The sequence below is a fragment of the Telopea speciosissima genome, chromosome 3 (assembly GCF_018873765.1).
Source record: "Telopea speciosissima isolate NSW1024214 ecotype Mountain lineage chromosome 3, Tspe_v1, whole genome shotgun sequence".
NCBI classification, from domain to species: Eukaryota; Viridiplantae; Streptophyta; class Magnoliopsida; order Proteales; family Proteaceae; genus Telopea; species Telopea speciosissima.
In genome coordinates, this window is record NC_057918.1 from 6615577 (window position 1) to 6628063 (window position 12487).

The following is a 12487-nucleotide window of genomic DNA, read 5'->3' on the forward strand; positions in this document are numbered from 1 at the left end:
TTGGGGGAAACCGGTAGCCGACGACGTGGTCAGTGTCCATAAATAGTAAATATTTCTATACGTGTCGTGTTTCTATTGGACCACAAGATTTGAGCTACGAATATCGAGCCTATGTCACGTGCGAAATGTTGGAGAGAGAAAAAAGAATAAGAGGTTTAGCCAGTTGCCACTTGCCACCATGGGCGGGATCCGTGAAGTCAGGATATTTAAAATTATAGTTTACGTTTACGATAAACCCACCCAACTTTGGAAAGAACCTTCAAAGAAAGCTGAACCTTTCGTTCGCTGATTTTTTATGGGGATTTTTGTATTTTCCGTTCCTAATTCGATAGACTGCATGATCCGAGATGGAGACGGGACGATACGACAAAATAACAAACTTCTTGGAAAACTTCACGGCCCAAAAAGATACTAAGAGGACCCTATAAAGATACTAAAAAGAAAAGTGAAAGATATTATTTTCATGAGCGGGTTTTATAGTGCACGGTATCGAATTGGGTATCGGTCATCTTCAAAATCGATACAATATTGATACGATATGGCATATCAGACAAGTTTATTCCTGGGTTTCCTTAAAAATGAATTTTCTTGACTATTTTACCCCTTGTTCGTACCGTTTCACCGATATAGTATAGGCTAGATATCGATATTGGTCACTTTCAAAACCATGCAGTATCTACCTTATCGGGTGATCCAATACCGATACCTCAAACCATGAGCAAAACGGCTCTCATCTGCCATGTAGCTATTTATCTTTTTTTTCTTTTTTTTTTGGGGGGGGGGGGGATTTATCTAAAGTTCAAATTTGATACATTAGCAAGTCTCAATATTTTATATGGTGGAGGCATTTAATCGTTAAAGGTGTCTAGTAAAATCTTGCATGTTAGCATTTTATTCAATTAGTCGATTCATCGTTCCTGCATCGCCCTCTTGTTCTAAAAATCAAGAATCAAATCAGTGAATTGGTAGATTTGGATTAGAATCAGCCGTAATCAATCTTAATTCCAGTCAATTCATGCCAAGAAATCCTAGAATTAGTGAGTTTTCAAACCCGATGGATGACTCTAAAGTCATTGGGACCTGTTACCCCAAAAAAAAAAGTTATTGGGACCAATTTCAACGAGATGAAAGTAAGACTCCACTTGTAATGCACTTGAATGAATAGCAACTCGAACTACAATACATTCCACATATATGTTAAAGTGATGGTGGGGTTGAGTTGTGCCACCGGTCATTATCCATAAGATTGTATCCACCCCTTATAGTGCAAGAGGGTTCTTGTGAATCAATCCTCACAATAAAAAGCCCCTTAGGCCCTGCAATACTCACTTGCTGGACTACGTTGGGGCATTCTCATGTCGTGCTCAATCAACCAACAAAATAAAAGAACTACTCCCAAAATACGCAAAAATCAAAACACACACACAAATAAATAAATAAATATATATATATATATATATATATAGAGAGAGAGAGAGAGAGAGAGAGAGAGGATTTTTTTTTCTTTTTTTGGTAAACACTTAGAATGACATCTAGAGTGTCAGGGATAGCCTCTATTTATAGAGGATAAATGCCATTGGAAGCACCTATCTAAGGAGGTCCAAAGGATGTGTCTCTCTAAAGAAAAGATACAGAAAATTAGTCGTTACTAGCACTCAATGAATATTGTACAAAACTAAATGAAGAGTCGATTGGAAGGCATTCCACAATCTACACGACTCTTAATTGAATGTACCCCTTACCAATGCGGTAGCCAATGAAAGTGCACACAGAGACATTGGTTTGAATGCAATTTTCGATTTCACTGGAAATTAAACAGTCTTTTCATGCAACCATGCTAACCACGTGACCAGTTAATTAATGTTCTTTTTACCTATTTTAGGGATAAAGAACGCTACATGGTCACGTGTGACGCACGAGCCATGTGAAATGACCGCCACACCCCATGGAAAGGCTGAAATCCCTGGAGGTGTGGACCGTGCAACGGTCTTTTCGTGCACCCATGTGTCTAGGTGCAGGGGCTACACACCGCATGCGACCAGATACCGTTTTCTTTCCTTTTATTTTATCACTTGATAAATTGTGTTTTCCCTTAAACTAATGTATGTAGTGAAACCTAAGGGTTTACCATGTATCTATGACCTAACTACCACATCTGAGCTCCAGTGCTCTAACATACATGTTAGTATGTCACACCAGTTGTACACTAAGGATTTTAAATTCGAAATCATGATCGAATCAATCCATGCTGATTTTAAACCAAATCAGTAAAATATTTGGAACATAGATCGATCAAAGTAGATTCTGATCCAAATTGCTCGATTCAATTTATTCAATTATGGATTTTGAAGCAGTGGTTGGTCATGAAAATTTATCCTCTCAAGTGTGGCGCATTGCCCAATGCACCACGGAAAATTATCTCCTTTCGTTCCCTGCCCGGACCAGGTCCCCAGTTCGTCTAATAGAGGGGTGGTGGACCCCACTCAGGCAGAGTGTTCAGGCAGGGGTAGGGTGGTCATTCCAACCCCCCCATGTTAGAGGATTTGGGGAACTAGGCTGGGCAAGAAACTGGAAGAAATAAAGATCCAATGCATCGAAAAAATTTTTGCTGCTACACCCATAGCAGGAATGTTCCTGCTACAAGGCTAGCAGCCAAGGCAATGGAATAATTCACATCCCCTTTGGGTTCATAAATACCCTGCTAGGTTTTAGTATTTTCTAAAATACCCCTTAAGATCCCATTTCTTTGGCTGTGAGCCTTGTGGTAGGAACATTCCTGCTACTTATGTAGCAATACAATTTCGTCCCAATGCATCACACTCAAGAATCCAACAAATGTTCAATTCTTAACAACAGTGCACCAAACTTGAGAGAATGAAAATCCGTCAGTCACCCACGGTCACCTAATGTTGCCTTAGGTGACGCAACCAGTGAATCCGCTCTTTATTGTTAATTTTTAGTGGTCTATTAAGGAATCACCGAGGACTAGGATGATGCGTGCAGTTGGATCTTGGAACCTGGAACACTAGACCTAGTGAAGTGCGCATTGGGTATAAAATAATATCATTTTGAGAAGATGCAGATGAGTGCGGGAAACGAAAGGGATACCTGGAAAGGTTCACAGAGCTAAAAGCCAAAATCCATGCTCTACTTTGCTTGGTGATTTGGAAAGATTTATCAGTTGGGGCATGTCTCAGCCCACCAGTGACGCGATTCCCTGTCGCTTTTAGGGTGAATGGTTGACACAAATTGACGTTAACTCTTAAAATTAAAAAAATGGAAAAAGATTGGACACACCGCTCCCGTCTTGCTATGTCTCTCATTTCCTTTTGATAAGACCCCTACCCCGGTTATATGATATTCCATCCCGAGCCATCAAACCGTGCATGATTAGAGCTATCAAAATTATCATCTTAGGATTCACAAACCTCTCATAAGGTTTAGCATGTTCCAAAATACTATTGAAGAACTGAAAATGCTACCAAACGTAGACACATTCATCCTCACAACCATGGTGTTAAAAATGGGGAATCGACTAATTCAGAATGGAATCAATTGACACCAATCCTAATTTCCGCTGCTCCTAATCGTTACTTCCTGAATTGAAATTGAATCAGCCTGATCGGATCCAAATTGTTTGATTTCTAGTCATTTCCTTTATAATTCATCTTGAATCGGATTGATTCATAAGACGATTCTTGATTCCTGAATTGATTTGATTTTCACCATAAAATAACTGAGATTTTTTTATTCCTAATCCGATTCATCGGAATCCTCTCTTATCAATTTCAAGTTATAAAACCTTGCTCACAAGTCACAACCATTCAAGTGTCGCCTATACTTGGTCCCAAGGAGTGTCTTTGTACGAGGATCTGAAGAATTTTTTTCCTCTCCTGTTCACTGCCCAGACAAGACTGTGTTGTCCCCTCACATGGGGGCACGAAATGACGACTTAACCTCGCCCGGGCAGGGGGTTAGGTCGTCATTTTGTGCCCCCATGTGAGGGGACAACATGGTCCTGTCCGGGCAGCTGACACGAGAGGATAACGATTTGGACCTGAACCGGAGTCCAAAAGAATCACGTTTATGTGGCATATATAGATGTGGAAACAATATAAACCGCGATTGGGAATCAGGGTTGGAAGACAGCGTCTACCATAGAATGCTTAATAGTTTGTATCGTACTGTGTAAGTTTAAATTTTTATTTTAAAGCATTTTAAGTTATAAAAATCTTTCAGACTTGAAAGTAGAGACCGCCACTGACGATCTGAGCTCGATACAATCTAAGAAATGGTCGAACGACATTCAGATGACACATATACGGAGGCTCTTGTTGCCGTTTAGGGCATATCTTGTTGGTTTTTCTCATTCGAATTCATTGTTCTCCTATCCAAGAAATACAGGTAAATACAGATAGTTGTCTCCTCTTTCGTTTCATCTTCAGCTATGATTCATGTGTGTGTGTTTCGAGAGATCACATATTCAGGATTTCTTATCGCATTTCACGATTCTCTTTTATAGACAAAATAATTTGAACACCGTCCTGTGCAGATAGTTTGAATTTCCTGCGATTATCCGATTTAGTATGAGTTGTTGCTGTTTGTCGTGGAAACACTCGTCGATTTTTATTTTTTTTTTGGTGGAGAAAAGTGTTCGAGTTTGGTTCCATAATTTATGCTTTGGAGACTTGGAGACTTGGATTGGGTACTTTATGGGTCGTGGGATTGTTGTAATGTGAATATTTAGCTTCATGGCATAGCATTGACCAATGAAGCCTATTAATCTGCATTTTGATTGACCAACTTTGTTCCCCTGAATATTACTTCTTGTGCAGGTCAATGGAAGTATGGACAACTTAAGTTGTGGGTAAAGAGCTTCCAACCTGTCATGCAGGACCGTGCAGTAAGATTTCAATATCAACTGATCTCCCAAAGACGATGTATTCAAACTCTTTGCTTTTCAGGCAAGTTATTGCTTGCACTTTCCCTTGTAATTATGGTTGAAATTTTTTCTGTTCTGCCATCTCTGTTATGTACCTTTAATGGCATGGTTGTCTTTTTTATTTCAACCGACTATTAAGTTATAATTATTGGCACCCCAAAAGGAAGTTATAAATATTAATGTTCGAATACACTTGTGCCATTACTATTAAAAGGTGAATGTCAGTTATAATATGGCCATTTACTTTGTATTTTTAATATAATCCTGGAAATATAAGAAAACATAATTTAGGCAATTGTGGTGCTTTTGTTTCCCCTTACAAGTTTCTAAATACGCATCAAATGGACTGGGATTGGCTCTGCATCTCTGTCCATCAAATGGGTGCCGGCGAATATACTATTCTTGCTATCCCGAAGTATTAATATTCTAGTTTGAGTAGTCACCCCCTTCCTGCATGCTGGATGAAGTCGGGACTATTAAGTCTTTGGCTCCTATTGTGCTAGAATTTTGTGTTAATTATTCAACTATTGGTCTATAATTTGAATTCCACTAGATTGGGTGGGATGCTATCAGCTTCATTCATCTCATCAATAGGGTATTGGATCTTTGATTCTGAGATCAACTTCAGCCTCACTGATATGTCTTATTCATCCATCCTGAGACAAACAAGTTTTGAACTTTCTTTTTGGTGTCATCAAATCTTCTTTCTGATAATGTTCTTCTGGTTTATTGTTATCAACAACGACCATCCACTTCCGTTTTTCCTCTGAAAGGTATGGAGCTTCTACAGGATTAAAAAGCTCTCATTTTGCTAAGCATAATAAACAAAGTGTTACCCTGAATACATTCAATCATAGTTCTAAATCTCGGCGAGATCTCGAAAAACTCAAGCTGATCAAGACGAGTTATAAGTCGGTATCTCAAACTGTCATTAATTTGACAAACTCAACTGAAATTTCGGCGAGATTTCGGTACTTTTGTACTGTCTCGCCGAAATGGTACAAAGTGCCTTATAAAAAGACACAATCTCGATACGGACTTCGAAATTTTGAAGTAAACTCAACAGAGAAGGGGGAAAAACCTTGGTTCTTGATTTTTTGGCCACATCATCACTTAATACTACTGGGATACACTACTGGGCGTTGCCACATCACTGCAAAGCGATCGATTGGAGTGGACTCAATCCAGCATGCCATAGTTCATACTAGTAGGCAGTCACATACTCATAGTATTGTGTTGGTGGGAGTTGGGACGTGAAAGACTAGGGCAGTAGGGTATCTATGACGTATGTATTGTTCACTGTACTTGGGTTGGTTGTCTATGTAATATGTATTGTTCACACTTCACTGTAATTTGTAGTTTGTAGTTTAAACTTAAGTCTTTAACTATTTCTTGAATACTTGTTCAATATTATGTGTCTTCATCCCTTATTGCATAATTAACTTGTTTTACTTGCCAATTATGTCTCATATCATTCAAACAATGTATAGAATAGGCAATATTACATTAAGGGTTCGACGCATAGTTATCAAGGCAGGAAAGCGACCATGGCGTTTTAGAGGAGCAAAATGCAAGGCGACACCCCCATGGCGCCCAAGGTGTCCAAGGAGCCTGGACACCATGGCGTCGCCTTGGTGACACCTTGATAACTATGGTTCGACGTTTACTGCCAACCAAGGGTGCAAATCCAAAACACCAAATTAGGTGTTTTTTTTTTACAATTTGAAGATGTAAATATGTTTATTAAGCTTATAACAAGCTTCCCTTAAAGTTTCGGAGCCAACTGTGGCCATTTGTAAACCGAAACATCATATGGAAACCAAAAAAAAAATGCGCTAACTAGAAAAGATCTCGAGATCTCGGTCATCTCGTCCTGGTCGAGACAAGTTTTTGAACTATGCATTCAATAGTGGTGAAGTAAAAAAGAAAAATTAAGACTTAAGTTTCAGTCCTATGATGAAAGCTGTATTTTGATTTGTATTGGAGCAACAAGTCCTGGATATGGTGCCAGAGTCGAGGGCTGAGGTAAGTCCACATGGGGACCTCACCTTTTGGTTGCCCTTAAAGGCCTTTTTTCCTTCATCATCACCTTGGAGCTCAGGTTGATCTTCAAGGTGTAAGCACTGGCTGCTAGTTACTTTGTTGATATTCTACTACATGAATGCCGTATATTGTCTGGTAATTAGTTCTGAAGCATCCCCTCTCTATATTATTTTTATATTTTTTTACAGTATTGGAACCTTTGCAGGAATAAAAGTATGCTTGGGGAGTATGTATGTACAGGGGTCATTTTATCTATGGCCACGTGTTGCATATGCTATGGACAGTGAAAAGAACACATTTGCTGGTACCCTTTATTTGACTCCATTTTCTGTTATCTAATTGAAGCATCTCTATGCATCTTAGGGCCCACACCAGGAAGAACTCCCCCCCCCCCCTCCCAAATTTTTGGGTGAATCTTGATTGTGTATGAACCGTTGTTCTGGCAGAAGAGGATAATACAGATTTGAGCAGTGCTCCAGGCCTCTTGGAAGATGACCCATACTCCTTTTTGGCATTGGCAAGGAAATTCTGGCTTCCTGCGTTCCTTGTTCTGACAGTTTTGGCGGGTTGGGGTCATCCAATTGCTTTAACAGTAAAAGTTATTCTTTTTCTCTTGAGCACGAATCCCAGTCCTCTCTCAGTTTACCTGTTTGTTGAGCAGGTCAGTTGGAAAGCACCTTCCTCCTCCCCCCCCCCCCCCCCTCCCAATGCTGATTTGTTAAACATAAAATTGAAAGCTCTATAAGAGTACTTATTAAGCTGAGCCTAGCTAGTGTCTCAATCTTTTGTTTCGGCTTGGCTAAGTTGTAGTTTGCGAAATCCTGTTCCATCAATTTACTCTATCTGTGACCATCTTTCTGTTCATATTTTTTCTGATGTATTTTCTCACCACTTCAGGTTGTTTATGGTTTTCCTCTCATCTTTTTACTCTCCCTCACTATTAACACAAATTGATTAATTGTTGAAAACATTATCCTTACTTTCGTTTGTTGGTTTATATAGTTTTTGTTACAGTCTTCAAATACAAAACTTGTCTTTTACCACCAACAATATATAGAAATGACTTCATAGGTGGCCTTTGACTTGATTTGTCTATCATCAGATATCTATACCCAACAATGAGAGAAATGTGTCTCTCACCAAGCAATGGTACAGGAAAGTTTAGATAGGGTGCAAGTTTAGATCACAAGGAGTACTTAAAATAATGATAGAAAATATATCTTACTTCTCTGCAAACCTTGGACCAGGATGATGGATTGAGTCGCAACATCACTATATGAGTATCATCATTGTGACATCGTTAAATCACTTAGAGTTGTAGCGAAGAACTTCACAGAGTAACCCTGAACCAGGATGGGGCTCCCAAGGAGAAATTTAAATAAATATAGAAAAAAAATATATATCTTACTTCTTTTGCTCTTGGTTAAAGACTCTACAAGCTTGGACCAGGATGGTGGATTGAGTTGCAAAATCACCATAAGAGTATCATCACCGTTAAATCACTTAAGAGTTGTAGCGAAGAACTTCAAAGATTAACCCTGAACCAGGATGGAGCCCGCCACTTATGATGATTGTCACCTTTAAAGCACTCAGGATTTTGTAGAAAACTTATTTGTTTGTTTTATGATTTGGAAGAGAGAACTATGCACATATTTACAGAGCTTACAGTAGAGGTTTTGAATCACTGTTTTAATTTCTTGAAATTGTGGCAAATATATTCTCAAGGAAATGAGAAAGTGAAACCAAATATAAGAAAACCTGAATAATCATCAGATGAGCTGCACTACCAGTTCTGTTCAACGTTCTTCAAGTTGGGCTTGCTTGAACACGACTAAGCTTGCAGGCCATAGGCCCCACCTGCTGATCTCTTGAGCTTGGTTCCTCTTGATCAATAGTTCAATACCTTTGCACCTGTTGGCTCTGTTGCATGAAATTTTGTGAGGACCCTATAATTTAGTTGCCTTGAATTTTTCTTTGCAGACTAAAGTTTCAAAAGCTGTTATAATGCATGCTTATCATTAATGATGTACTCGTTGATTGTATTTTTTTTCTCATGTGACCTCAACTATCAACATTTCTAAATGAGAGAACTCCACATATCACACAATTTGAGGGATTTCTTGATCAAAGAGATGGGTAGGAGCAATAGGATGTTAGAAAGTTAACTTTGAGATTACAGAATCCAGATCCCGATTTTGGATGCATGATCGGTAAATTGGGTCAAAGATTCAGATCCATGGCCTCAAGTTAGTAACGTCCCTTGGAGCTTGTGGCATTCAATGACCGTTATGTTTGCATTGAGTCAGTGATGCGTAGGACAGGTGTGGACCTTATTAGCAGCTCTTCGTGCCCATGTTAAAATTCCCACAGAATCACCAGAAAGCTGGTTCCTATTGGTGTCTTATAGCAAATTTGGAAGAAGTGATGCCTGAACTTGGGATGATATGGACGGCCATGTTAAATGGTCTTTGTAGAATTTTTGGGAGACTATCTTGGTCCTTTGCCATTACCAACCTCAAGAACGCAAAGACAAAAAGAGTTTTTTTGTTGAGTTGACAAATCAGATCATATACGTCTAAGAAGTTCTGCATAGGCTTGGCCTTTCAATGTTGTATATATCCCCCTTATCCTTTTCTTCATTGGTATGCTTTTTAGTCACTGTTAAGATATGTACCGCATGGGTATTATTGTCCTGCGGTACTTTAGTTTGTTTATAGCTGACCACAATAGGGGGAGTGTCCCTATCGTGGTGGATATTTAGTTATAGAGGTTGTTTAGTCATTCGTTATTAGTTTAATTCCTTGTTATTTGACATACACTCCTAGTAGGTATCCTACCAAGACTCTAATAGCTGACATTATAAATAAAGCAAGAGGACCACGATAGACACAAACTAAGACTATCGTGGTCAGCTATAAACAAACTAAAGTATCGCAGGACAATAATACCCCTGCGGTACATATCTTAATAGTTACTTGTCAAAGGGGGGGGCGGAATTTGTGACTACAAGCATTACCCATTTGAGATGAAAGCTCAATGTTATATTACCAAAAAAAATAATTTCTTCAGCTAAGATCTGGGGAATAGATGTATTGAATTACATAATCTTCATGCATGATGCAGAACTCTTAGCTTAGATAAATGAAGGGTTTGTCCTCTTTTTTTTCTTTTGTTCTTTTGGTTGGAAGAGTTTGTCCTTGGATGCATTAAAGGGTTGGAAGTTGTGAGTTACAACTAGATCTGGGTGAAAATATATTATATTGAAGGGATAAAGAATGCTGTCAGGCTGTGTACACTACTCTAGTGCCTCCCTGAGTCTATCTCTCTCCTCCCACAATAAGGGGTAGATGTGTCATTTCATATGAGGAGAGAGAGAGACACACAGGCAGAGGCACTAGTGTAGCGTATGCAGCCTGTCGGAGTTCTTTCTCCCTATATTGAATTATTTGATCCACATGTATGATACGAAACTAGGCTTATGAAAAAGGATAAATGGAGGGTTTGTCCTTTTTTGTTTGAAAGCGTTCATCCTTGAGTGCATTGAAGAATGGAAGCAGTGGATTGATCATTCTTTGTCTTATTGTTGACAATTAACATCCTCTAATTATGATTCTGCAGTTGCGTCATCAGTCAATGCGCCAAAATCCCTACTTATACAAAATAAAGGTGAGGAGTATTTCACTTTGTACTGTCTAAATGGTGTCTAGAAATCTTTTGTACCCCCCCCCTTTTACTATTTGCATTCACTATTTAGTTTTTCATTACCCAAAAAATGAATAATAATCTCCTGAATTCCTCTCGGTAGCAATGTACTACATCCTAAGAATGTTCCACTACGGGATCTGAGCAAAAATTCCATCACCCATTGAGGGTAGGATGGACACTCACTATCTGATAGGCCTCACAGGAGAGTAAGTGTCTATGCTAAGAATCAAACTGATTGGATCACAATTGCTCTACGTTCCATTCTTTTTGGGGGATCAGTAGAAGGATTAATAATTATTGGGGTGAAGCTAAGGGAAATTTAATGGGGAATTTAATGGTTATTAATGACCATATTTGTCATGGAGCCAAGGAGACCAAAGGTGCTGGCCAGGAACTTGGTTCCTAGCTGCCTAGGCACCTAGGCAGTCAGGCGAGGCCTTATTGTTGAAGGTGCATAAAACAGGGTTTAGGTTAGGGTCTTTCAGGTTATGTTAAGCACTTGCTATATTTTTTAATTAACCCACTTATGTTTATATCGTCTATATAATGGTAAAATAAACTGAAGTGGAAGCATGAAGCATACACCAATCACTCAATGATCATTCAACAGTCAGCAAAACAAGCAATAAAAGATCAAGGAATTATTTCTTTTTTCCAATTATTACCACAAAATCTTTCGATTTCACCCCCAAAATGTGATCCCTTAGATTACTATTTTTCCAATTTTAACCCCTAAGGTATGATAAGTTGTAGAAAGGTGCACCATAAAAGCATACAACCATACACAGGTTTTTCAGAAAAAAAAGCAGTTGTCTAGGTCAAAACTTGGCTAATGCAACCAAGGTTACACCCTTGCGAGGCCTTGGCCACCAAGACAAGGGCCAAGAAAAAACTAGGTGAGTGCATGCCTTGCCCATTCTCAAGCGCCTTGGGCTTAGGTGATTCTTCAGTGAGGCTTTGACATGTATGCTAATTGTTAAGCTAAACTGTGGGATGTGTGAATGATGCATAAGGGTGGCAATGGCAATGCACTATACCATATTCAGCTTATGGCGAACTTGCTTCATATACATAATCTTAGCCATAGACCAGTAAGTCATGGAATGCTTTCACCATGTTTGTCATATCTTCTTGTATAGTGTTAGGAGTTCCTAAGGCTCTTTTTGCTTGACAGGATAATGAGGGAAAGTGAAATGGAGATTTTCCTTCATTTCTGTTTTCTTCCCTATTTCACTTTCCCTGCTCACACTTCACTCAACTTGTTGGGCCACCAAATCGAGCCTAAGTTTTGTCTTGTGTATTACCATGGATAAGACTTTTGAACTTGTTGAAGAAATGATGGCGACTTTGTGTGTCATGGTTGTGGGACAACAGTTACTTCAAGTCAATCTTTTCTGCTTCCTGCTACATTGTTCATGCTAAGTCTTCTGTTTACATACTAAGTTCCGTAACACGCCTTCCATCCTGCAGCCATTTTATGCAAAGAAAGTTGATGTTGAAGACTACAAGCTTCTCTGCTTGGCTAGAGTTGAAATGAGAGATCAGAAGATCACTTTGATCGGGATTCTGGGAAATTGGTGGGTCTTGCAGTCCTCACCTGCTCGGGGAGAATATTTTGCCTTAGGGTCTGAAGCTCTGAATAATAGTTGAGATATTTGGGTAAGTTTTTTTATTTCTTTATTTGAGTTGCTCATATATTAACAGAACTTAAATGTGCTGAAGAATTAGCAGCTAACCAGCAGGTGTCATGTTTATTTTGAGGGAAATTGAACTCTGGCAGGCTCACAACTTTTTCTT

The 12487-nt window shown here is 39.0% G+C and overlaps 1 protein-coding gene across 3 annotated transcripts; it reads left to right on the top strand.

Annotated features, from left to right (window-relative positions):
• The first annotated feature begins 2447 nt into the window (after positions 1–2447).
• Positions 2448–12487, top strand: LOC122653532. Of its 3 annotated transcripts, XM_043847390.1 has the most exons (7): positions 2448–2452; positions 4254–4404; positions 4836–4964; positions 7191–7289; positions 7432–7646; positions 10604–10651; positions 11865–12051. In XM_043847390.1, exons 2-7 carry the CDS (start codon positions 4311–4313, stop codon positions 11880–11882), a joined length of 603 nt encoding a protein of 200 aa, XP_043703325.1. In that variant the 5' UTR covers positions 2448–2452; positions 4254–4310; the 3' UTR covers positions 11883–12051. The 3 variants fall into 3 exon arrangements, with proteins under 3 accessions (XP_043703325.1, XP_043703324.1, XP_043703323.1); XM_043847389.1 differs by lacking the exons at positions 10604–10651; positions 11865–12051 and adding an exon at positions 12161–12487; XM_043847388.1 differs by lacking the exons at positions 2448–2452; positions 11865–12051 and adding an exon at positions 12161–12487.